Source organism: Myotis lucifugus, unplaced genomic scaffold (assembly GCF_000147115.1).
Source record: "Myotis lucifugus unplaced genomic scaffold, Myoluc2.0 scaffold_66, whole genome shotgun sequence".
NCBI lineage: Eukaryota > Metazoa > Chordata > Mammalia > Chiroptera > Vespertilionidae > Myotis > Myotis lucifugus.
Genome location: NW_005871114.1, coordinates 4819445 through 4846114, shown reverse-complemented (window position 1 = coordinate 4846114; position 26670 = coordinate 4819445). Strand labels below are relative to the sequence as shown.

At 36.1% G+C, this 26670-nt stretch overlaps 1 protein-coding gene across 2 annotated transcripts in view; it reads left to right on the top strand.

The window, feature by feature from the left end:
* KIF11 (kinesin family member 11) overlaps nucleotides 1-26212 on the top strand; it is a 43056-nt gene extending 16844 nt beyond the window's left edge. Inside the window, exons 10-23 of one of the 2 annotated variants that reach the window (XR_002829585.1) lie at nucleotides 1577-1665; nucleotides 4055-4142; nucleotides 5893-6081; nucleotides 6704-6911; nucleotides 7867-8039; nucleotides 10550-10675; nucleotides 11157-11315; nucleotides 13427-13533; nucleotides 16338-16617; nucleotides 18655-18877; nucleotides 20822-20973; nucleotides 22407-22523; nucleotides 25154-25902; nucleotides 26020-26212. Coding sequence is in view for 1 of the 2 variants with exons in the window: in XM_006090027.3 (XP_006090089.1) it covers nucleotides 1577-1665; nucleotides 4055-4142; nucleotides 5893-6081; nucleotides 6704-6911; nucleotides 7867-8039; nucleotides 10550-10675; nucleotides 11157-11315; nucleotides 13427-13533; nucleotides 16338-16617; nucleotides 18655-18877; nucleotides 20822-20973; nucleotides 22407-22523; nucleotides 25154-25285 (2043 nt within the window). In the remaining variant the exon portion in view is untranslated. Of the gene's footprint in view, nucleotides 1-1576; nucleotides 1666-4054; nucleotides 4143-5892; nucleotides 6082-6703; nucleotides 6912-7866; nucleotides 8040-10549; nucleotides 10676-11156; nucleotides 11316-13426; nucleotides 13534-16337; nucleotides 16618-18654; nucleotides 18878-20821; nucleotides 20974-22406; nucleotides 22524-25153 lie in introns of both variants that reach the window. The other variant, XM_006090027.3, reaches the window with a different exon arrangement.
* Nucleotides 26213-26670: the final 458 nt, after the last annotated feature.

Sequence of the window (26670 nt, the reverse complement as noted above, 5' to 3'; positions counted from 1 at the left end):
ACTCTTGGAATCATGTAAACAGTTTAAAAGTAAGTTTATAAAAGAAAACCATTTTCTTTGTAAAGTATCTCAAAATTATCAGGCTCTGAGAAAAACTACATTGACTTTACATTTATTATTTTTAAAATGTCAGGCTCTAAGTATTTATTTTATTTAGACACTTGAATTTTTGAACCCTAGTTATATTAAATCTAAAAATATTTAATAGTAATTTTTTAATATGATAAAATATTCAGCCATTTCAAATGTCAACTGTTTCAGTGTATATACTTTTAAAATAGTTTGTTTTAAGGTCCAAGTAAGGCTTACCTTTTGTAATTTTTGGATTTATCTTTGGTTTCAATACATTGATTCTCCTTTCACCTTTTACTGCCCCTATAATTTATTTGTGGAAGCACCTGTATTTTTTGTCCTTGTAGTATCTTTTGACATGTTCTATTCTTTGTATTTTTCTGCATAGCTGGATTGTGAGGCTTCATAGATTCCAGTTTCATCTTATTTATGTATTTTTGGCAAAACTGGTTCTTAGGTGGTGGTATGTTCTCCCACCAGGAAGCACATATCTGCTTCTTTATCTTTTTATTAAGAATTGATGATATTCAATGAGTTGATCCATTAGTTCTTTAAGGGTTGCAAAATAGTAATTTTCTAATTCAATTTTACTTAACTAATTGCTGGACTACCTCTATAATGAGGAACTTGCCTTCAGCTACCCTAGGGTATACTTCTGATAGAAAGGCAGGAAAAATGCTTGATTCATTTCCTTTATTTGACAGTTTTGAGAATAATGCATTGATTTTCTAGCTTGCTTTTTTTCTTTTCACCCAAGGATATGTTTTTTAATTAATTTAGTTTTTTTAAAGAGAGAGAGAGAGGGAGACAGGAGAGGGAGTGAGGGAGGAGGGAAGAGAACGAGAAAAGAGAGAGAGATAGTTGCCTCTTGGACAGGGAATTGAACCCAAAACCTTTTGGTGTATGGGACAATGCTCCAACCAACTGAGCCACCTGGCCAGGGTGGTTTTCTAGCTTTCTTAATGTCATTATAAACTCATGGACTTAACATTTTTGTGTTAATCCATTGTAGCTATTATCCTCAGTGATTATCAAATTGTTTCTCCTTTGACCTGTGGGAACTTCTCCCGGTGATTTCTTGAGCTCTTTTCATTATCATAAGCTTTTTTTGCTTCATTTTTATTTTGTTTGACAAAATGTTCTAGGTTCATCTTGAATGTTTCTTGCCTCAACTCTAGAGTCAGATACTTCTCTAAAATATCCTGATGTGTGTGTTTTTTAGTGTGAAATGCTACTTGAAGACCAACCTGGGTACTGGAGATTGTGTGGTGTTTTTTTCCAGAAGCCCATATTATTATAATGAGTAAATTTAAAGGCTTTTTGAAAGCTGTTGAAAGACTGTTCTGTACAGATTAATATTGAATGAAAAGTACGACTATTATTTTTTTATCATACATTTTTATGATTTAAAAAAGATAAAAGGGCTAACTTTTTATATCGTCCCCAAACCAAATTTAAAAAAAGGTTGTTCTGTATTGACACCTACAATATTCTTCTTGTGTAGGAATATACAGAAGAGATAGAGCGTCTGAAACGAGATCTTGCTGCAGCCCGTGAAAAAAATGGGGTGTACATTTCTGAAGAGAATTTTAGGTAAGCCATTAGCTATGGAAATTAATTTCCAAGAATAAGTATTTTCTGATAATAGGCTGTTGGAAGTAAAATTTAATTATTTGACAGTAAATAAAATCTTTATTTGTTGTTCTTTTTACAGTGCTTGTTTTTCTTTTGATATTAACAAGTACTTATCAAACAGTTTAAAAAGATTTTGTATTAGCCCTAACCAGTTTGGCTCAGTGGATAGAGCATCGGCCTGCGGACTGAAGGGTCCCAGGTTCGATTCCGGTCAAGGGCATGTACCTGGGTTGCAGGCACATCCCTAACAGGGAGTGTGCAGGAGGCAGCTAATCAATGTTTCTCTCTCATCGATGTTTCTAACTCTCTATCCCTCTCCCCTCCTCTCTGTAAAAAATCAATAAAAATATATTTAAAAAAAAAAGATTTTGTATTAACTTTTTCCTCCATTTATTTATTTATTTAGAGAGAGTGGAAGGGAGGGGAGAGAGACATTGGGGTGGGGCACGAACCTGAAACCCAGACACATGCCCTGATTGGGAATCCAACCCATGTGAGGGCTGGCGCTCTACCACTGGGCCACACCGGCCAGGGCTATTTTTTATTTTTTAAATAATTACAGATTCACATGAAATTATAATAAGAGTACAAAGAGGTCCCATGTATTTTCCATCCAGTTTCCCCAATTGATTACCTCTTTTTTTTTTTTTTTTTTTAAATATACTCCATTGACCTTTCACAGAGAGGAAGGGAGAAGGACAGAGAGTCAGAAACATCGATGAGAGAGAAACATCGATCAGCTGCCTCCTGCACAGCCCCTAACTGGGGGTGTGCCCACAACCAAGGCACACGCCCCCGACCGGAATCGAACCTGGGACCCTTCAGTCCGCAGGCCGACGCTCCATCCACCGAGCCAAACCGGTCAGGGCATGATTACCTCTTAAGTAACTTTACTACATTATCAAAACTGGGAAATTGATATTGGTACAATGTATGTGTATAAATCTATCATTTTATCACGTTTGTATATTTGTGTAGTTCAGAACTATCATCTCAAAGATCTCCCTCTTGCTGACTCTTTATATTCATATCCACGTTCTTCTCCAATGATCCCTAACCTCCAGCAACCCCTAATCTGTTCACTTTTAAAAAAAAAAATTTTAAATGTATTTTATTGATTTTTACAGAGGAAGGGAGAGGGATAGAGAATCAGAAACACCAATGAGAGAGAAACATCGATCAGCTGCCTCCTGCACACCCTCCACTGGGGATGTGCCCGCAACCAAAGGTACATGCCCTTGACCGGAATCGAACCCAGGACCCTTCAGTCCACAGACCGATGCTCTATCCACTGGGCCAAAACAGTTAGGGCTCTGTTCACTTTTTAAAGCCCTGGAGTAGTTTGTTCAAAGTAAAGTTAATCAAAAGACTGTTAGCACATACCTTGGTTGCAGGCTCGATCCCTGACTTTGGTGGTTGGGGCACCTGAGGGAGGCAACCAATCTCTCTCTCTTTCTCTCCCCCTCCTCCCCACTCTCTCTAAAAAAAAAAAAAAATCAATGGAAAAATACCTTTGGGTGAGGATGAACAATAATAAAAAAGACTGTTAGAACTAATTCTCCTTTTGTACCTCAGTTCTAACTTTTCCTTTAATGAACAATATCTCCAGCTAATAATTTGAGGAAATTTGTACTCACAAAAGAATCTGTGCCATTTAGCACAATGTGGAATAGAAAATTGTTGGTAGTTATGAAGGAACTAGAAGATAAAGAATATAAAAGACAGCATTCACTTCTGAAACTTGCTAATGCTCAAGAAATCAGAGACCCATTAAAGTGGACCAGAATCATCTGGTCCAAAATGATGTCAATAGTGCTGAGGCTGAGGATCTGCTCTAGAGAATAGTCCTTTGCTCTCCTGAGGATTTCTGTGGTGGTTTGATAGTGGCATGTGTGTTGAGGTGTATTTGGGTGTAGTAGGCAGTGAGAGGTGTAATTGCTCTGCCATACTTTAATCCTGTTCTCCAGTTTTGTGTCCTGTTTATGTTCTATATTCCTGATTACAGACACTCAGGTTGTATTCCTCCCTACCTCTTATTTTATGTGAGTTGTATTCCTCCGTTAGCTTCAAGGCTTCTCAAATTTTATATACACACATTTCTTCCCCTATGGGTAGGGATTCTCGGTTTCAAAACGGAGATAACGGGAAAACAACTTTAAACAAGGACAAAGAATACATTCATTTTTTGCGATTTGTGTGTATTGCTTATTGGTACCTAGGCATCACTTTCATGATAGTGACAAATGGCAAAGCCGATGTGTAACTGCCACAATTGTGTTAGAATAAATTGTTTAGGAATTAGGAAAAAAAATGCTAATTTTTAAATTCATATTAAACTTTATTTCAGAGCCATGAATGGAAAACTAACTGTTCAAGAAGACCAGATTGTAGAATTGATTGAAAAAATTGGTGCACTTGAGGAGGAGCTAAGTAGGGTAAGTATTCCAAACAATATTGAATATTATATAAAAAGCAAATATTTAAAGAAAATTTCAGAATGTGAGGGATCTATATATATATATTTTTTTAAATATATTTTATTGATTTTTTTACAGAGAGGAAGGGAGAGGGATAGAGAGTTAGAAACATCGATGAGAGAGAAACATCGATCAGCTGCCTCCTGCACACTCCCCACTGGGTATGTGCCCGAAACCAAGGCACACGCCCTTGACCGGAATCGAACCTGGGACCTTTCAGTCCGCAGGCCGACGTTCTATCCACTGAGCCAAACCGGCCAGGGCGAGGGATCTATATTTTAAGATTTTTTTCAGTATATGGGGCTGACCCATATACTGAAAATAAGTTGTATCATAATTTTGTCACAATTGTAATGAAGAAACTATTTTAAAAAATTTTAAACTATTGATTGATTTTAGAGAGAGGAATTTGGGGAGAGAGACAGAGAGATATCGATTTGTTGTTCCACTTATTTATGTATTCATTGATTGAATCTTTTTTAAAATATGTTTTTATTGATTTTAGAGAGAATGGGAGAGGGGGAGAGAGATAAAAATATAGATGAGAGAGAAACATCACTTCGCTGCCTCCTTAATGCCCTCCACTGGGGAATAAGCCCACAACCCAGGCATGTGCCCTGAATGGGAATCAAACTGGTGGCCTCTTAGTGCATGAGTCAGTGCGCAACCACTGAACCACACCAAGCAGGCATTGTTGATTCTTGTATGTTCCCTGACCCGGGATAGAACCTGCAACCTTGGCATATCAGGATGACATTCTAACCAACTGAGCTACTGGTCACAGCAGAAACTATTTTGACACATTAATGCAACATTACAAGAAATTAACTGAAATGTGTGATTTTATTGGTCAAGCTAAATAGTGAGTGCTGAGCCCTAGCTGGTTTGACTCAGTGGATAGTGCATCGGCCTGCGGACTGAAGGGTCCCGGGTTTGAGTCCATGCCTGGGTTGCAGGCTCGATCCCCAGTAGGGGTTATGCAGGAGGCAGCCGATCAATGATTCTCTCTTGTCATTGATGTTTCTATCTCTCCCTTTCCCTTCTTCTCTGAAATCAATAAAAATATATATTAAAAAATAGTGAATGCTGCCTGACTGGTTTGGCTCTGTGGATAAAGCGTCGGCCTGCGGACTGAAGGGTCCCAGGTTTGATTCCAGTCAAGGGCATGTACCTTGGTTGCGGGCACACCCTGGGGGTGTGCAGGAGGCAGCTGACCAATGTTTCTCTCTCATCGATGTTTCTAACTCTCTATCCCTCTCCCTTCCTCTCTGTAAAAAATCAATAAAATATATTTAAAAAACAAACAAACAAAAAACCCGTGCTGTTAAAAAAAAAATAGTGAATGCTGAGACATTTTCATTAATGTGTTTATCAGATGAGGGAATGGGATGTTGGGAGAAAACAGATGTTAAATAACTTAGATGTAAAGACCTGATCCTTTTGTGCCAGCCTCATATTGGCAGTGTTGGATAAATCCCGAAGAATTAATACCACTACACTAGACCTGTTTTATTTGTTTTTAATTAACTTACAGAAGAAACCAGATGCCATATAAAATGTACTAACCTACCTGGTAACTTACAACTTGTTACAATTTTGCATGGAAATAATTTGGTTCTTCTAATATTATATTATGAACTAGCCAGGTGTCTCACCAATCAGTTCAGCACTTTAATTCTTTAAAAAATGTTTAATGTATTATATTTAGGTTACAGAATTATTCGTGGATAGTAAAAATGAACTTGAGCAGTGTAAATCTGACCTACAAAATAAGACACAGGAACTTAAAACCACTCAAAAACATTTACAAGAAACTAAATTACAGCTAGTTAAAGAAGAGTATGTGTCGTCAGTTTTGGAAAGTACAGAGAAGAAACTTCATGATACTGCCAGCAAGGTTTGTCCTTTGTTTTGATTGTATTTGCATTGAAGAAATTAGCGAATGGGTAGAAGTAAATTACTTTGCTGTCTGTAGCATTAATTGTGAAATTCTATTATTCACCCAAATTCACATTTCTGTCAATTTAAAAAATGTTATTTTATCTAAATTTTCCTCATTGGAGATGCTAGATTAAGGAAAAAGCTTCCAGAAGTTTTGAAAATAGAACATGACTTTAATATTATGTACATTTACAATAATAATGTAATACTTTTTTCTAAGGTCATGATTGAAGTTAATCAGTAATCAAGATTTTAGGACCTTCTAATGATGGAAGTTGTTGAAAGTATTTAATTTTTTATTAGGTATACTTTTGAGAAAATAGGAACGCATAATATGCAAAAAACTTGTAGGGCAGTATAATTGCTATAATTGGCAAAATCAGTTTTCCTTGTCTAGATGGTAGGGGAAATAAACATTCTTAGGTTAATTAGCATGAGTTTAAAGATTTCTTCTGATGCAATATATAAAACTTTCACATTCTTAATAGGAGCAATCCTTATGTAGCACAGATACTTTTGTAGACGGCTTTTGTCATATCCATCTTATCAACATTTATTTTTTAAAAATAAATATATAGTTGCTTGACACAGTTGAAGAAACTACAAAAGATGTATCTGGTCTCCATTCCAAACTGGATCGTAAGAAGGCAGTTGATGAGCACAATGCAGAAGCTCAGGATATTTTTGGCAAAAATCTGAATAGCCTGTTTAATAATATGAAAGAATTAATAAGGGATGGCAGCTCAAAACAAAAGACCATGCTGGGACTTCACAAGACCTTGTTTGGTAAGTTCAAGCATTTCTAATGATTCTAATTGTTGTGTGTTTAGTGGGAGACTAATTTCAAAACTGATAGTTTAATATAAAAAAATTCATGTGACAGTGTCATTAGTTCTTCCAGTGCACACACTATGTTCAGACTAGAGGTTAATACTTTCACTGCCTTCAATTGAAAACAAATCTTACTTGGGCTGTTTTTTCCTGTTTTCTATAAAATAACATGTTTATTAAACAATAACTAAGTGTATAAACTTTAGAAGTAAAAGTCCCTTTAACCCTGACCCTGTCCCATTCTCTATAGACACTGCTGTTAAATTTCTTGAGTTTCTCGAAATTTTCTGTACATAAACATTTTGCATCTTTTTTCTTTTGAGAACATACATCTTGAATGTTTGCTGTATTGTCAGAATATGTTTATGTATCATTTTAAACCAAACCATTATTGTTATCTTCATGGCGGGGGGCTTGCGAACCTCCTAAGTATTAGTTTATTTATTATGGAAGTATTATCCTTATTATAGAAAATTTGGGAGATGCAAAAGTGTAAAAATTGTTTAAATCACCTAGAGTCTAGTCATTTTAAGCCAAATGCTATAAATTTTGTTTATTGATTTCTAGTTTATCTTTTCTTCTAGAACCTCTTTTACCTATTGTAATACTGTATATTACTTTTAGTTAGAGATTAATTTTAGAGTGTTCTAGTTCTTTGTTTACTGTGAGTTATAGTTATGGGTCTGATATACTACAGATTTGTTCACAGAATACTGTAGAACAAATATAATTTATACTTAAAATGTTTCCATGCTTATGTAGTAAGACACTTTTGTTAAGCTTATTTGTTATGACGAATTTCCACAACAGAGATATAGTTTTGCCAATCTCTTCGGGGTGGTTCAAACTGTATTTAAATATGTTAATGCTAAAGTTCACATCTTTTTTTTTTTTTTTTTTTTGGTTACAGGTAACCTGCTGTCTTCCAGTGTTTTTGCATTAGACACCATTACTACAACAGCACTTGGATCTCTCTCATCTGTTCCAGAAAATGTGTCTAAACATGTTTCTCAGATTTCTAATATGATATTAGAAGAACAGTCATTAGCAGAAGAAAGTAAAACTGTACTTCAGACATTGCTTGTTAGTAAATATTTTAAAGTATATTTGAAGGGTTACGTTTGCTAAGTCCTCAAAAACAATGTTAACTGTTCTTTCATCTTAGCTTTACTTGACGCAGTGATAAACATATCAATTTAAGAGAGTAGGTTTATATTTTAAAGACAAATCCTCTCCACTGTTTTTCTTTCCCAGAAAGAATACTTTCCAAATGCATATAATTACCTTTGACAATTTTTTCAATTATATCTTGCAACATTACCACTTCTAATAACTCAAAAGGGTAGGTTTAGCTACAGATGAATTCAGGGGACCCATGGCCTGCCACCTAGCTCAGAAATAGTAAATTATTTTTCCGCTGGGTCCTGGAATCATCCTGCTGATGTTACATTGACTCAATCAGAAGGAGATATTAAGTGGTTAATTTTAAAACTACATTAATACAGAAATATGTGCAAGAAAAATAACTTAAAAGATAGAATTCTAGAAACACATAAAATAATTGGTGAGGTCAGATTGGTGTGATCAAGCCCTTCTAGGCTATAATTGTAAGGCTGTTTTTCATAGTTCTATAAAAGTCACTAATCTAATTATACTTAATATTACCTCCTCCATACCTGATTTGTATTTATACTCTTTTATTTTATAGTTGTATGATTTATCTAGGAAGTTCTTGGCCATATCACCTACTTTGTTTTCTTTTTTGTGTAGGCTCTCTGCCTCTCTTTTTGAGTTAAATAATATTGTTGAACATGATCCAAGTAGATGCTACAAATGTTAGTTGACACTCTGCCTAGATTCAATTCTTGTATGACATTTTTGATAGATTTCTGTAATCACCCAAGCTTGACAAAGTTAAAAGATACTGTTAATACTTAGTTATTTTTAAATATATATATGTATGTGTGTGTGTGTGTATATATATATACACACACACACACACATACATATATATATTCTTTTATTGATTTTAGAGAGGAAGGGAGAGGGAGATAGAAACATCAATGATGAGAGAGAATCATTGATCAGCTGCCTCCTGCACACCCCCTACTGGGGATGATTGATCCTGTAACCCAGGCATGTGCCCTGATGGAATCAAACTGTGACCTCCTGGTTCATAGGTCAAAGCTCAACCACCGAGCCACACTGGCTGGGCAATATTTAATTTTTAGAAATTGATTCGTTTACTAAGTGATCATCTGTATTTATTAATTCTTCTACCATGTTATAAACCAAGTCATAAGCATCACTTGAGTCAGATGACTGCTGCTCACACAGAATAAGTTGAAATTAGAATGATAGTTCTTTCCCAAGGAATACCAGTAGCTTTTTAAGTATTTACTAGTAATTCTTTTATTTTTATTTTTTTTACTGATTTCAGAGAGGAAGGAAATGTGAAAGAGAGATAGAAACATCAATGAGAGAGAATCATTGATCAGCTGCCTCCTGCATGCTCCCCACTGGGGATCGAGCCCACAACCTGGGCATATGCTCTGAAGGAATTGAACTGTGAACTCCTGGACATAGGTCGATGCTCAATCACTGAGCCACGCTGGCTGGGCCTAATAATTTCTGTTACAGTTTCTCACCCTTGTCCTAGTGAAAGGAGCTTACGACAGAATATTTTTTTCCTTTTTGTAAAACTCTCAATGTACACTACATTTTCAACTTCCCAAATGCCTTGACAAGAACAAGAACCTGACAAGTTTTTCTGATATAGTAAGATATGAATCACGAGGTCTTCAAAGTTAAATACCTCCAGCCCAAAGCCTACTTTTTTTTTTGCCCTTTTAGTTCTTTTTTTTTTCTTTCTTTATTGATTTGAAAGCTATTTGATTTCAGCCTTCATGACTAAGAACCTAAATTACTTGAAATTTATTTTGTTAAACTGTACTTGGAATAATACTGAAATTTTATCAAATGACTATCATTTCCCCCTCTTCTGAATTCTTCTGACTTTTGTTGCATTAGACTGTTAGGAATCTGTTGTATAGTAAGTTGTCATTTTCTTAATTACTATAAGCAGGATTAAGTGATTTATGCAGAATATAAGCTCTGGGAACAAATAGGCCTCTAAAGCAGCGGTTCTCAACCTGTGGGTCGCGACCCCTTTGGGGGTCAAACGACCCTTTCACAGGGGTTGCCTAAGACCATCAGAAAACACATATATAATTACATATTGTTTTTGTGATTAATCACTATGCTTTAATTATGTTCAATTTGTAACAATGAAAATACATCCTACATATCAGATATTTACATTATGATTCATAACAGTAGCAAAATTACAGTTATGAAGTAGTAACAAAAATAATTTTATGGTTGGGGGTCACCACAACATGAGGAACTGTATTAAAGGGTCGCGGCATTAGGAAGGTTGAGAACCACTGTTCTAAAGAATAGAAAATGGACACTTAGGATTTTAGTATGTGTGTGTTTAGTTGACAAAGTATTTAAGATATTTAACCAGATTTATGGAAGTGAAAATATTATTTTTCTTTTTAAAACTTGTTTGTTTTTATTTTTAAAACCAGAATGTTCTTAAGACTGACCTTCTAAGTTCACTGGAAACAATTTTATCCCCCACTGCGTTGGCTATACTGAAAATCAATAGTCAACTAAAGCATATTTTCAAGACTTCACTGACAGTGGCTAATAAGGTAATAAATGTTGTTATTATCTCCAAATCAAATTGTTGTTTAAGAAAAAAACTATCTGAAACCACACCTGGAGATTTACATGTAAAATCCATGCGTTCTGAGAAGGAATCTAGAGGAGGGAGGAGATAAGATACTCTCTGCCATTGATGTAGTCAGCAGAATGATGGCTAAGAAAAATTAGAGGGAATGATAAAGATAAATGTTTAAGTTGGCAAAGTAACATATAGCATGCTATGATATGGTGGGTGAGGAAGATAATGCATCTATACATGTATGCATATACGCCTAGTTATACATAAAATATCTGGAAGTATTTATAAATGGTAGTAATCATCTCAGGTGGGAATGGGACTAGGGTTCTAGAAGCTGGAGAGAAAAAGGGACTTTGCACACTGTTTTCTACCTTTTCTATTTTGTATGTATTAAAAAAAACTTATTTTTTTTTTAATTTAAGAAAGTAATTAATTATCTTTCTTCAAAGATAGAAGATCAGAAAAAGGAAATGGATGGCTTTCTCAGTACACTGTGTGACCATCTACATGAACTACAAGAAAATACAATTTCTTCCTTGGATGAATCACAGAAGCTATGTGAAAATTTAACGGAAGAACTAAAGACAATAAAGAAAACCCATTCACAGGTATTTTATTTAGGTGATGTGGGGAGTGTAAAAAAGAAAATTTTATGATCTTTAACTTGATAATCCCTGTTAAACAATATGAATGCTTTATAACTATTTTAGAAACCTGAAAATACCAAAGCCACTATTGCTTATAACAGTAATTAATATAAAAGAATTGAGAATACTTTTATTGATCAGTTAATATTTGAGGATTTGCTACATGAATCATTTTGAATGAGCCTGCATGTCTACATTATAACTTGATTAATTATTTTTTTGTGTGGTAACATGTATAGTTACTTTCATAAACTATGCCCTGCTCTCCTCTTACAATTTCTGTCCCCTCGGTGTCAGACATTTAAATTGTAATAAATTAATACACTTCTTAATTTTTATTAATTGATTATAAATGTAATTCATAATTTATCGTCCTCCATGTAAACTATTCCTTAGTGTAAAGAATGTCTAAACTTTTATTAAGCAAAGTTATTACTACATCGCAGAACTCTTTGGTCAGTAAAACTGTTGACATAATGTAGTGGGTAGTGAAGGATTCCTTTTAGAGGGGAAAGTGAGGGAGGGGGAATTCATATCCATATCACCAAAAATGAGAAGAATAATATATCCAAGATTTTTAGCTAAGAAATACAGCAACTTTAATATTATTCAGTTTCTTAATTGATACTAATGAAATTTATCAGAGACATTACTATCAGAAATTTTAAAAATCATAGTTCACATTTATTGAGCAACTTACGTGTTTAATCTCTCCCATCAGTATAAATATAGGCTTTATTAGCCCAGTTTTCTAATGAGGAAACAAAGAGCCCTCACAAGCATGAAGCAGTATTTTTTTTTAATATATTTTTTTTTATTGATTTCAGAGAGAAAGGAAATGGGAGAGAGAGATAGAAACATCCCTGATGAGAGAGAATCATGGATCGGCTGTGTCCTGCAAGGCCCCCACTGGGGATTGAGCCCACAACCCTGGCCTGTGCCCTTGATCAGAATTGAATCTGGGACCTTTCAGTTCACAGGCCAACGCTCTATCCACTGAGTCAAACTGGCTAGGCGGGCATGAATCAGTATTTAGATCATCCTACAGTGGTGCTGGTGGTGATTATATTGCCTGAAAGGCATTTATTTTTGAGGGGATCTTCTATATATTTCTTGAATATATTCCGGCAATTTGAAATTGCAGCAATTTCTTATACCCTCAGCATAGGGAATTTACCTTACACCTGCCTAGAATTTTTTAGGCATATATTCTAAGGTACATCAACTCTTTATAAATTAACTGTTTTTGAAATGTTTAAAATTACTAATCAAATGTTTAAAAACAAACAAAATACCTATGATCTGAAAAGTATTTTAGCATGGATGGTTTGATTTCCCTGTTTAAGGAAGCAAGTTTACTGAGCACTAACAAAACAATTATGTAAAACTCTGAACACCTATTTACATGTAAGTAAATCTGATAATATCTGCATTTCCCTCTACTCTGAGACTAGTAAAAATACTGGCAGACTTTATTCATAATCAAAGTGTTAGATATGTTTTTATCAGCTGATGTCTTATTCAAAGATGGACTGAACAGTGAATAAGGCTGGGTGCCTTTTCAACTCTTCCTTGGTTTTTACTACAAGTCCTTAGCATGTAGTGAGCCTATAAGAGCTTGTTTTTAAAGATGCCAAGTATGAGCAAAGGTCATACTCTATATTGACATTTTATTAATGTCATCCAACTAAATTCTGTAAAATGTTTCAGCTCTAGTAATTGATAACAGAATCTAATAATTTTGGACTGCTTGACTGATGAGATTATCAGCATTACTTTTTCCTTCCAGTATTGTTATCAGTTAAGAAGCAACTGTATGTATCTGTCAAAGTGGTTCTCAAACATAATGTATTTGGTTAGTTAAGAGGTATATAGTTGCTAACTTAAAAAAAAATCCTATAAAATCTTTTTAATATCAACCTCCACTGCTTCCCTCTATGGGAAAGAGGTAAAGATCTCTTGTAAGGAATTTATGTAAATCTCACCTATGGAAAAATACTTCATGTCAGGGTAGAAAAAAAGTTCAAGTGTCATAATTTCAATCTTTTCCCCTCCCCACACCTTTCTTACAGGAACTTTGCCAGTTAATCAATCTTTGGGGAGAGAGATTCTGTGCTTTGGAGGAAAAGTGTGAAAACATCCAGAAACCACTTCATAATGTCCAAAAAAATACAGAGCAGTAAGTTGTTTTAAAATTCTATTTAACTTTTCTCTGCCTGAAATTATTTTCAGAATAAAAAGCTTCAAATAGTACAAAAACAACCCAGTTTCTCATTTAACATTTTCAAAAATATATATTTTATTGATTTTTTACAGAGAGGAAGAGAGAGGGATAGAGAGTTAGAAACATCGATCAGCTGCCTCCTGCACACCTCCTACTGGGGATGTGCCCGCAACCAAGGTACATGCCCTTGACCGGAATCGAACCTGGGACCTTTCAGTCCGCAGGCTGACGCTCTATCCACTGAGCCAAACCGGTTAGGGCTCATTTAACATTTTATTATGCTTGCTTTATCATTCTCATTCCTCTCATTTCTCCCCTCTAAAATATATGTATATATGTATCTTTCTGAACTAGCTGAGAATGTATTATAGATATAATTGCACACTTTCCAATAAATACTTCAATGTGTTTTTCCTAAAAACAAGGATACTCTGTTATATAACCATAGTGTAATTATTTTAAATCAGAAAATTAATATTGATAACTGCCATTACCTAATATGCACACCTAATTCAAATTTTGTCAATTGTCTCACTAATGTTCTTTATATGAAAAGGAAAAAATTTTCCTCTTGGTCCAGGATTTAATCCAGGATCATGCATTGCATTTGTCATGTCTCGAGTGTCCTTTAATCTGGAGCAGTTGTTTAGTTTTTGTCTTTCATGACCTTCCTTTTTTCAGGACTAGAATATTTATGTCCCTCGGTTGGGGGACCCTTTTACTCTCTTTAACCTCTCCCTCTTTATCCCTCCTCCTCTCTGTTAACCACCATACTGTTGTCTGTGTCTGTGAGTTTGTTTGTTTTTATTTGTTCATTTGTTGCTTTCTACAAGTTTCTTAATGGCATATGTGACTTAACGTTATATTTCTATTGAACAGAGCTGCTGTAGTTCTGGCTAGCACCTGTCTTACTACCTAGCTCCCATCATCTGTTTTTCAGTCCTGTTGTTGGTACATGTTCCATTCTGAACTCTTCGTTCTTGAATCTGAATCTAGAAAGTGTTTCCCAACTTTGTTTTCCTACTGTCTAGACTTAGGATTTCTGGCTTATTCCATAGCTTTGAAGGAAATACTAGGAGTAGGATTGAAATAGGAAGGGAAGGGAACTACGGTATACTTTCTTTAAGGCCTAGGCAAGTCATTTTTCCTATCTTCCTGGCATTGTGTACATGTAAAAGAATTAATCAGGCGTAGAGCCCAGGAATCTAGGTGAGATTTATGTATACTGAAGTTTGAGACCTGCTTTCGGCATTTACTGTCATAGTATGCAGTCACTTCTGAGTAAGTTTCATCTTCCTACTAGGTTGTGATTCCTTGGGATAGATTTGTGTTGACAGTCTCCAAGTTTACCACTTAAACATTTTTTTTCAATCATTTCCACTTAATCTGTGGTTGAACTTTGGTTTTTAACACACTTGCCTACTCACTTGGTTTACTCACATGGTGTACCATCTAGTGGTAATAGACGGTAACTTTCATTCCTCAGTTTAATTCTGTGGTGCTGTAGCCAGGGGTGGGGAACATCTAACCCGTGGGCCATATAAGGCCCTCAAAATCATTTGGTGTGGCCCTCCCAAGGCATTAGGGTTGAGTTAATTAAACGTTTTACCAAATATAACAGGCTAATTTTTAAGTCGATAATTTTGTATGGCTTTCGAATGATGTTATAAATATCCAAGTGGCCCTTGGCAGAAAAAAGGTTCCCCACCCTTGTGATATATGGTGATTTTGAAGACTATTAAAGAGAACCTGACTGAGAAGAGGAAGCCACATGAATTTTAAATGTATATTTTAACTGACATTAGGTTTATGTCAGGGTTACGTTTGTGCTATGTGTATAGTTTGTCACACACCAATATTATTTTTTAAAAAATATTTTTTTATTGATTTCAGAGAGGAAGGAAGAGGGAGAGAGAGATAGAAACATCAATGATGAGAGAGAATCATTGACAGGCTGCCTCCTGCACACCCCCTATTGGGGATTGAGCCAGAAACTCGGGCATGTGCCCTGACCGGGAATCGAACCATGACATCCTGGTACATAGGTCGACGCTCAACCACTTAGCCACACTGGATGGGCTTAAATTTTTTTATTCTTTATTTTTTAATATTTATTAATTAAATTGACATTGGTCAACATGAACATACAAGTTTTAGGTGTGGGTTTCTAAGACCTATATTTGTACCGTGTGCCCACCACCCCAAATCAGATCTTTTCTTGTCACCTTATATTAGCACCCCCTTTCTATCATTTTTTAATTATTAAAAAGCTTTATAGTTAACTTTTATAAAGTTTATAATTTTTATGATTTATGTCATAAACAAGGCAAAACTGCAAATGAACACAATGACTGTGGACCATTTAGGGACTAGACTAGAGGCTATAGATGCCCTTCAATAACATAATCTAGTAGGAGAAATAAAACATGTGGACAGATTTCATTTTGATAATTGTATAGTTAGTACTCTAAAAGGTACAAGTAAAGCATCATATCTGAAGGAGAGCCGAGAAAGGCCTTATGAGAAAAGATATTTTCAAAGGTCATTTAACAGCAGATGTGATGCCAGTCTGCTGTGAAAAGACACTGGCCAAAGCATTCCTTCTCCCCGCGTGGACGACTGACTAGTAGGAACAAGGGCTCTGGAGCCAGACTGCCGGGTTTAAATATGCCATTTGTGAGCTGTGTGATCTTGGGCAAATTGTGTATCCTTTGAGTCTAAGTTTTCCATTTTAACAATGTTGGTCTCTTTTCCTATAGGAAATCTAAGGATATAATCAGCAAAACAACTTCTCACAGTACAAAGTTTTGTGCTGATTTTGATGGCTTATCACAGGAACTCAGACATTTTAACCAAGAAGGTACACAGTTGGTTGAAGAGTGTGCAAAACACTGTGATAAACTCAATAGCAACCTTGAAATAACATCTCAAGACATTGACCAGAGATGTGAGGCTCTGAACACAAGCGCACTTCGCTTTTCTGAGCAGTGGCTATCTGGCTTAAATAAAAGGGAAGAGGAAATTCAGACCTTATTGGAGGTAATAACTTTGTAACTGGAACCTACTTTGGGGAAAAGAGCAATAAATTAAATATTCTTGGCTAAGGATTGGTTTAAAAACGAAAGACATTAAAAATATAATGAATGACAACATTTTAAAGTATATTATAGTTGGTATAACTTATACATGGTCTTGTTTCATGTATATGTCTCCTAGGTCTCAAAATTATTTAGTGTTTGTCTGGTCTGTAGCTATTCTTGTTTTTGGACTTGTTAGTTCCTTTAGATAAGGGCCCTCTGTCTTTTGATGTATAATACCTTCCACTTCTATATGCCTTTTATTTCTCTTCAGTACATTCAAATCTGTTACAGCTTTAAGTATTTAGGGTGTTGTTCTGGTTGCTCAGAGGATACTTGACAGGTTTGTAGGTTTGTTTGAACTTAACACTTGCATGAGCCCTTTGTTGGCTTGGTTTTTTGTTCTGTGCAATAACAGGATTTCACTAATAATCTTAGGAATTAGGTAAAAGAATTTAAGTATTTTCAGCTACATAAGTTATTTTCACTAAAAGGAACCAGGGCTAATGAAGAAATAGCTGTTTTTAGGTTTGAAGCAGGAAATGAACCAAATGAGCCTAGAAATCTTGTCATACCAAACAATAAGGAAGCTATTAAAGATTAGTGGGGTTATGTCAAAAAGACTTAGGAGCTAACCTGATGAAATTCCTCTGTTTAAAGATGGTGTGATTTGAGCATAAAAAGTTTTCTACAATAGATTAAAATACATCAAATACATTAAAACTCATGAATTCATAGGTCTTCTTTGGAGCATGCTAGGGAAGCAATGCATTAATCTGAAAACTGGTTATAAAGAGAAAAAATTGCATATCCATCTGTCTCTCTCGAAAGAATTCTGTCTTGGATTAGCAGGGTAATGGATGAAGAAAAATGTTTTGGTGACTACACCCAAACCCACTGATTAATCATAACGTAAAAAATACAACCAGGTATTATGTGCTTTCAGTACTACCTATGAAATATTTTTTTTAAAAAATATATTTTATTGATTTTTTACAGAGAGGAAGGGAGAGAGATAGAGAGTTAGAAACATCGATGAGAGAGAAACATCGACCAGCTGCCTCCTGCACATCTCCTACTGGGGATGTGCCCACAACCCAGGTACATGCCCTTGACCGGAATCGAACCTGGGACCTTTCGGTCCGCAGGCCGACGCTCCATCCACTGAGCCAAACCGGTTTCGGCTCTATGAAATATTTTTGCCAAAAAATTAAACCTAATTTAGATCAAGCCTTTGGGTCTAACTAGTTTGTAGAAACTACAGAGGACAGACAAACATGAAAATATTGCATAGAGATGCAATTGACCAAATCCAGAATTTGAGATATTCAATAGAGCAAAGACCTGGTTTCTTCAACAACAAAAATTATTTTACAAGGAGAAAAGTATGAGGAAGGAGAAACCTGTATCAAAAGATTATGAAGACTAGAGGGCTTAAGTCCTAGTTTGTCTGGGTTGGTCCTCTTTTATACATCTTTTGTACTACGGAAATTATTACGAATGGCCCTTTCACTCTGCAAAATATTTCAGTTGGGATGACAAATTATATAGGACCTACTTAAGACATATCAACCAAATATGATAAATTCTGATTCAAACAAACAAGTTGTGAAAAACACTTGTGACAACTGGTGAATTTGAACAGTGCTTAGACATTTGCTGTAAAGAAATCAGTGTTAAATTTTTTGGTGTGAGAATGGTCTTGAAAAGCTCTTCACTCTTACAGATATAGGCTGAAGTAAATGGATGAAATGATACAGGATCTGCTTCAAAAATAATCCTGAGGGGAAAAGGAGTAAATGGCCAATCTTGTTGATTAAAACCCCATTTGTTGATAAATGTTGAGGCTGGGTAGTGAATACAGAGGTGTTAATTCTCTATTTTTGCATGTGTTTTTAAAACTTTTTATAGAAAATTTCAAGGTAAGGGGAAAGATGTATTGAATAAAACACTGACAACTTTGATTTTAATAATAAAAGCTCATTTGCATTATTTACAGGTTGTAAACCAAAGTTGTGAGGCTTCAAGTTCAGAGATTACTGAAAAATTAAGTGGACATAAAGAAGTTAATGAGAACCACCGTAACAGTTTTCTTGGTCAGATAAATATTGACGAAGAAAAATTAATGGCACAAAATCTAGAACTTAATGAAACCATAAAAATTGGTTTGACTAAGCTTAATTGCTTTCTGCAACAGGATCTGAAACTGGATATCCCAACAGGTACTTTAAGAGGGGAATAGAATTGGTAAAATTTTTGAAGTTGAATTCAGCTTATACAGTGCCACACATTCAGGAAAACTAGATCCTGCCACAGCCCGATAGGAATTTACCATCACATGTAATCAACTCAAATATGGAAATATTAGAACCCGAAAATAGCTTTAACTAAGCATCCTATATAATAAAAGGATAATATGCAAATTGACCAAACAGCAGAATGACCAGTCGCTATGACGTGCACTGACCACCAGTGCACTCCCACAGGGGGAGTGCCACTCAGCTAGAAGCTGGGCTGATGGCTAGTGAGCATAGCGGCAGTGGCGGAAGCCTCTCCCACCTCCCCAGCAGCGCTAAGGATGTCTGACTGAAAGCTGATAAAGCTTTCAGTTGGACATCCCTGAGGGCTCCCAGACTGCTAAAGGCCGCAGGCTGGGCTGAGAGGACCCCCCCCCCCCCCCCCGCCCCAAGTGCACAAATGTCATGCACCAGGCCTCTAGTTAGATATAATGATATAGGTGACATATACTCCTAAAAATTTGGGCATCATAATTCAGCAAAATTTTACCAACATTTGGGGAACTGGCTTTGTCTTAAGAGAGGACATTTTAAAAATAAACAAAATGAACCATCTATCTAGAACTGTAATTTATTGAATTATATTCCTCTATTTTTTTTGTTCATATAAAAATAAGAGCCTGGCTGGTGTTGCTCAGTGGTTAAGTGTTGACCCATGCACCAAGAGGGCACCAGTTCACTTCCCAGTCAGGGCGCATGCCTGGGTTGCTGGCTGGGTCCCCAATGAGAGGTGTGCAGAAGGCAGCTAATCAATGTTGATGTTTCTGTTTCTGTTTCTCTCCTTCCTTCCTCTCTCTCTAAAGTCAATAAAAGCTTTTTTAAAAAAAACAACAGAGGAATGTAATTAAATAAGTCTATTTTAATGCAAAGCTTACCGCATTGTGCATTTCCTTTTTCTTTTCTCTTTATATTTCATTATTTTTTAAAATTTATTTTGAAGAATGAGAGAGAGAGAAAAAAACACATTTATTTGTTGTTCCACTTATTTATGCATTCATTGGTTAAATTTTATATGTGCCCAGACCAAGGATTGAACCTGAAACCTTGGCATATCGATGCTCTAACCACCTGAGCTATTGGGCCAGGGCTACATTTTCTTATGTGTACCTCTCATTTTGTCATGGACTATTAGATTGGCATTTATGGATCACCATTTTGGGAGGTCAGAGGTTGCAAATGTCAGTAGGCTATACTGATTCAGGGAAGCCAGTACGGAAGGAAGTTTGACAAGCTATTTAGCACAGGATGAGTAATTGAGTTATTCATTGGATTGTGGTAATGGTTGCCTACCCTGGAAATTTACTAAAAATTCTGTAAATTTTATGTTAAATCAATACTTAAAAGCTTTTTTAAAAAAGCAATTATAAAAGTATTTGATACTAAGTATTTTTTCCCCAAGAGTCCTTTAATATTTTTTTCAATAAAATTAGGAATATAAATGTTAAGCCAAAAGGTAAATGCTCATGTAAATTATGAGAGTATGAGTTCATTATAAAGAAATTTAACTGGTTGATATTTAGCTCCCACCAAATTTACAGTGAAATGAGTATCCCTATCAAAGTGATCATGTTAGGAAAACTACTCTTATTCCAAAAATGATGCCATTTCTCAGAACATTCTGACTCCTTTCAAAGCCTGTAACACATCTTTTGAACAGCCTCAGAGATGTAAAAACTTTATGTTTTGGGGTAGGTTGAATCTTGAAAACAAATTGTGTCTATTTAAGATCAGTTGTCAAGTTAGGAAATATTATTAGTTGTAAGCAATATATGCCTAACAGGTGACAAGACTAGTATAATTTCTAATAAAAAAAATCTTATTTACATCCCACACTTCAATTTTTTCCCACTTAAATGTTGTCTACTAAAGGAACAACACCACAGAGGAAAAATTATTTGTACCCATCAACACTGGTGAGAACTGAACCACGTGAACTGCTCCTTGATCAGTTGGAAAGGAAACAGCCTGAGCTGTTAATGATGCTAAGCTGTTCAGAAAACAATCCAGAAGACACCAGTCAGGTAAAATTTAAAGAATCATAATTTTAGAACTCCCATAAACTCTTGATGTCATTGATTTCACATGAAGAATTTTATTCTTTTCCTTTCAGTCCTACCCTATCTCTCATTCATAATAGTTGTCTGACCATTAAATCTGGACATTTTAAAATAATTAGACTAATGGATAATATAATATCTACTTTTTATGTTGTGCTTATGTGCCAGATATGGTTCTAAGCACTATACATATATATTTACTGAGTTAATAATTCTCTCAATAACCCTGTGAGGTGGGTGCTAGTACTGTCCCCATTTTGTAGGCGAGGAAACTAAGAATTATATAGTTCCAAGTCACAAGGATGGAGTTGCAGTTAGAATCTAGGCAAGCTCCACAATCTGTGCTCTGAAATATACTAATTATAGAATAGTTGGGAAATCAAAAAGGGACAAAGAAGAAAATAAAAAGAAAGTATAATCCCAGTATTCTGAGTATACCACTTTTAACATTTTATTTTAGGTACTTCTCTATATGAAAGCATTAGGGATTATTTTCATTATTTTGTGAGCTTTCTACTAATTTTGTTGAGGGTTAACTTATACAGTGGATATTGTTTTGTTTTGTCTTTTGTTTTTTTGTGTGTGTTTTTTTTAAATATATTTTTTACAGAGAGGAAGGGAGAGAGATAGAGAGTCAGAAACATCGATGAGAGAGAAACATCGATCAGCTGCCTCCTGCACATCTCCTACTGGGGATTTGCCCGCAACCCAGGTACATGCCCCCGACCGGAATCGAACCTGGGACCTTTCAGTCCGCAGGCTGATGCTCTATCTACTGAGCCAAACTGGTTTTGGCTGTTTTTTGTTTTTTAATCCTTACCCAAGGTGTGAGGATATTTTTTCCATTGATTTTCTTTTTTTTTTAAGAGAGAGTAGAGGGGAAGGGGCGGGGCAGGGGTGGGGCGCGGAGAAACATTGATTGATTGCCTCCTGCTAGAGCATCTGTTTTCAACCTGTGGGTGGCGACCCCTTTGGGGGTTGAACGACCCTTTCACAGGGGTCTCCCAAGACTATCGGAAAACACATATATAATTACATATTGTTTTTGTGATTAATCATCATAACAGTAGCAAAATTACAGTTATGAAGTAGTAACGAAAATAATTTTATGGTTGGGGGTCACCACAACATGAGGAACTGTATTAAAGGGTCGCGGCATTAGGAAGGTTGAGAACCACTGTGCTAGAGCCTCAACTGGGACCGGGGATTGAACTTGCAACCAAGGTACGTGCCCTTGACAGGGAATCGAACCTGTGACCCTTTGGTCGGTGGGCCAACGCTCTAACCACTGAGCAAGCCAGAGCTATTGTGTTATTTTCAAAGAAGAAAACTGCCTTTACTTTTGGGAAGATTTTTAAGCCCTTGGACTTAATCACCTACCCAGCTTCTTATTTTAGGACTCGAATGAAGAAAAGGCAGTTCTGGAGCACACGATTGAAGAACCTTTAAATCAAGAGCCATCTGTAAATGCTAGTGCGGATTGTTCCTCAAGTAGTGGGGTTCCGTTTTTCCAGGTACCTGATTATATCCTATCAGATAACTCTTCCACATCTGGTATAAGTCAGTCATTTGCTATTCAACATAAAGGCATTACTTTTAGTAGGTCGAACAGCAAAATATTTTCAGCCATTCCTTTGGAATGGCTTGTTAATTTCTCTGATTTAAATTATTTACACAAATTAGATCATTGTACCAGGGGTTTTCTGTAGGATAAATAAAGGCTAAAATTGACTTATTCTCCATCTTCAGTTGGTAATCTTCAGCTGTCCCTTTCTGCCTCTTACATACTCAGAATGGATACTGAGAGTGGTTGTTTCTCTTCCCTCCACCTTTGACCTGGAAGTCCTGGAGCCTTTCTCTGCCCATAATCAGACTTTGAGAGCTATGAGGTTTATAAGACTGAGAGACCAAAGGCCTCTCGAGTTATATTAGTGATTTCTTCTGCTGAGGCTTTGGCCATGTTAACAATTCCCCCATGTTTCCTGAGCTCCTTGTGGGCCTTGATCTTGTGCAGTTAAATCCTGTAATGTCTCTTACCCGCTTTTATTTACTTTTATTATTTTTTTTTAATTCTCACCCGAGGATATTTTTCCATTGATTTTTAGAGAAAGTGGAAGAGAGAGGGAAAGACAAAGAGAAATATTGATGTGAGAGAAACACATCGGTTGGTTGCCTCCTGCACACGCCCTGACCAGGGCTGGGCTGGGAGGTACCTATAACCTAACCGAGGTATGTGCCTTTGACCGGAATCAAACCCTTCGGTCTGCAGGCCGACGCTCTATCCACTGAGCCAAACCAGCTAGGTCTTTTACCCCTTTCTAAACCCTTTTGGGAATATGGCACTATAAACTGCCTAGCACCTTTCACCTATTTTGAAGACATGAGCCTAGACAGTCTGTGAAGTAAGGACTCCCTTACATAGGACATGGATGTCTCCGTTTTACAGTTGAAGGGCTGCTTCTGACATGTATATAGACTTCTTATAGACTTGCAGGTCTTTTCACCAAGGTCTGAAGATTCCATCCCTAATTTTAAAAAAAATATATTTTTTAATTGATTTCAGAGAGGAAAGGAGAGGAAGAGAGATATCTATATATATAAAAGCCTAAGCGACCATTATGACTGGATGAACAGCCAGTAGCTATAACATGTACTGACCACCAGGTGGCAGGCGCTCAATGCAAGAGCTGCCCCCGGTGGTCAGTGTGCTCCCGCAGCCAACCTCCCGCAGTCGGCCAACTTCCCATGGTCCCTCCCCCCGGCCAGCTGGCCCCGATTAGGAATGGACGAGATGGCCCGGATCGGCCCCCATCACCCTCCAAGCCGAGGGACCCCACCTGTGCATGAATTCGTGCACCAGGCCACTAGTAGAAATATAAATGATAAGAGAAAATCATTGATTGGCTGCCTTCTGCATGCCCCCCACAGGGGATCGAGCCCACAACCTGGCATGTGCCCTGACTGGGAATTGAATCCTGACCTCCTGGTTCATGGGTCGACGCTCAACCACTGAGCCATGCCAGCCGGGCTCCATCCCTAATTTAAGATGATAAAACTTTTTGCTCAGATTCTATTAAATTCCTCTCTGTCTGCCTTAAGGCAGTTTCATCCTCAAATTCTTTTGTTTTATTCTTTACTAGTAGAGAACTCTATATTTCTTTCCATTTTTCAACCCTCTCTTATATCTTACAAAGTTAAGAAAAGGGGGAGAGTTAAAAGAAGTTAATTACTGTTTGGAAATCTGTTCATTATTACTGTTTAACCAGGCTTAGTGGTTCAGCTATGGCAAGGAAGTCCCTACAGTACTGGGAAAGATTTGGAATTGGATTTTAGACCTTTAGTTAAAGCCCGGAAATTATTTTCCCCTTGATAGCATTCTTTTGGGGTGGAGGTTAGTTTTCTGGGTTTGAAACTCTAAAATAGTTTACGATTTGTCTCAGCATTGATAACTGGAACTATAATGATTATCAGCCATCTCTTAAAGCAAGTATGAGGATTTCAATGAAATATACGCCTCCAAATGAAATAAGTTTAAATAAAAGATAAAATAAAGTTTTTTTAAAAATGTGTTATGGTAGCCCATATATCAGATTCTCTGCTTAAAATAGTATTGCCCTTTTTTGCATGATAGCACATCTTTGTTTCCCCAGGATTTCTTCACAGCAGCACTATTGACATTTTGAGCTGGATAGTCCTTTGTTGTGGTGGCTGGTCCTCTGTGCTGTGTATTTTATGTTTAGCAGTATTTCTGGCTTTTACCCATTAGGAGCCAATAGCACCCCCTAGTTTACCAACCAAAAATGCCTTCAGGCATTAGGAACTGTCCCCTAGGGTGAGGGAGGAGGGGCAAAATTGCTCCCTGTTGAGAATCACTATTCTACAGTAAAATCTGTGACTAGGCTTTGGAGTATCATATAGAAAATTAATATTTCTCTCCACTCCTTCCATTGGTGGTAAGATGAAGCAGGCATTCATTTCTACTTGCCAGACAGATTGTTAGTTCAAATTTGTGCTGAGTCTTTTTGGAAGTTCTCCACACTTAATTTCTTTGCTATAATCCATAGAATTTTGAAAATAAGAGTATAGCTAATATGTATCAAATGTTAACTTTATATTGACTTAATTTATCCCCTTAAATCTACAGCATAAAAAATCATATGGAAAAGACAAAGAAAACAGAGGCATTAATCCAGTGGAGAGGTCTAAAGTAGAAGAAACTACTGAACAATCTGTTACAAAGAGCAGATTACCTCTACGAGCCCAGATAAATCTTTAGTTAACTCGAGGGTTTTAAATTTTATTTTTAATAAAAATGAAAAATAAAACCCGTAACTCCAGAACCTTGAGCCTTGTGTATAGATTAAAAACAAATAGAAAATATCAAGGCAATATTGTAAATTAAGTTGAATTTAATGTGTTCCCATTTTTTCTGTTATTCTGTAGTTCACTGTGTATTAAGTGGGTTTCATTTGGGATTTTCATTGAGTAAACATGTATTTCTAGCTTTGGATATAAAATTGTCCTTTTATAACAAATGAAAAATATTTTTGTCTATTACTAATTAGCAAATATATAGGAGCTGCACTATTCTTCTAGGCTTGAACGGTAATTATCACCAATGCTTGGTCTTGGGAAGGATCATCTCCTTTCTTTTATTTTTTATTTTTTTACTATGATTGAATTATGTCTATATTTGCTTGCCTCCTTCCTTAGACTTTGCCATCCTGCCTTCTTAAGTTCACTTTCTCCCATTTTATTTGTCAATAAACCATTTGTAGAGCTCCAGATTGGTATCCATTTATTATGAGATAGCCAGAATTTTACCTTGCTATCTTCAGTACTTTTTATGGTTATCTCTGAAATCACTGTCAACAATAAACATAACCCAAGGAGGTCCTTTCAGTTGTTTACTTCATTACCCCCTAGACAGGCAAGCATTTAATTCCTTTATGAGGCCTCACACATGAGCCTCCACTGAGTTCATAAAAATCCAGCTTCTTTAGAATATAGATTGCTGTTATGGGAGAACTACCTAAATCTCTGATTAATGACTGTGTGACCCCATTTTAATGCCTGTGTCTTACACAGAAAGTCACAGTAGTTTAAGGGCTTTTTGAAGCTATTAATTATGACTATAATTTGTATTCTTTTGTTTACCTGATAAAACTTGTTCTTTGTATATAATAAAATGTGCATATGTGTATTTTTTTTCTATTGAAATCTTAATCTTTAGAAGAGCTTTGATAATTTTTTTCTGGCAACCAAATTTCTGGAAGTTGAGATATTTCAACATGAAGAACCAGAACACTTAGAAAAAAATTAATTAGTCCCTCCTTATCCACGGTTTTGCTTCTGTGGTTTCATTCACAGTTACCCATGGTCTGAAAATATTAAATGGAAAATTTAAGAAATAAACAATTCATAAATTTTTAAATTGTGCGCCTTTCTGAGTAGCATGGGGAAATCTTGCGCCGCCCTATTCCATCCCACTTGGGGTGTGAATGGTCTTTGTCCAGCATATCCAGTAGTGGTGTCCACAATCAGATTGCTGCAATGTAGCAGTGCTTGTTTTCGAGTAACCCTTATTTAATGTCCTCAAGATGTAAGAGTACTGATGCTGGCAATTTGGATATGCTAAAGAGAAGCTGTTAAGTGAAAAGT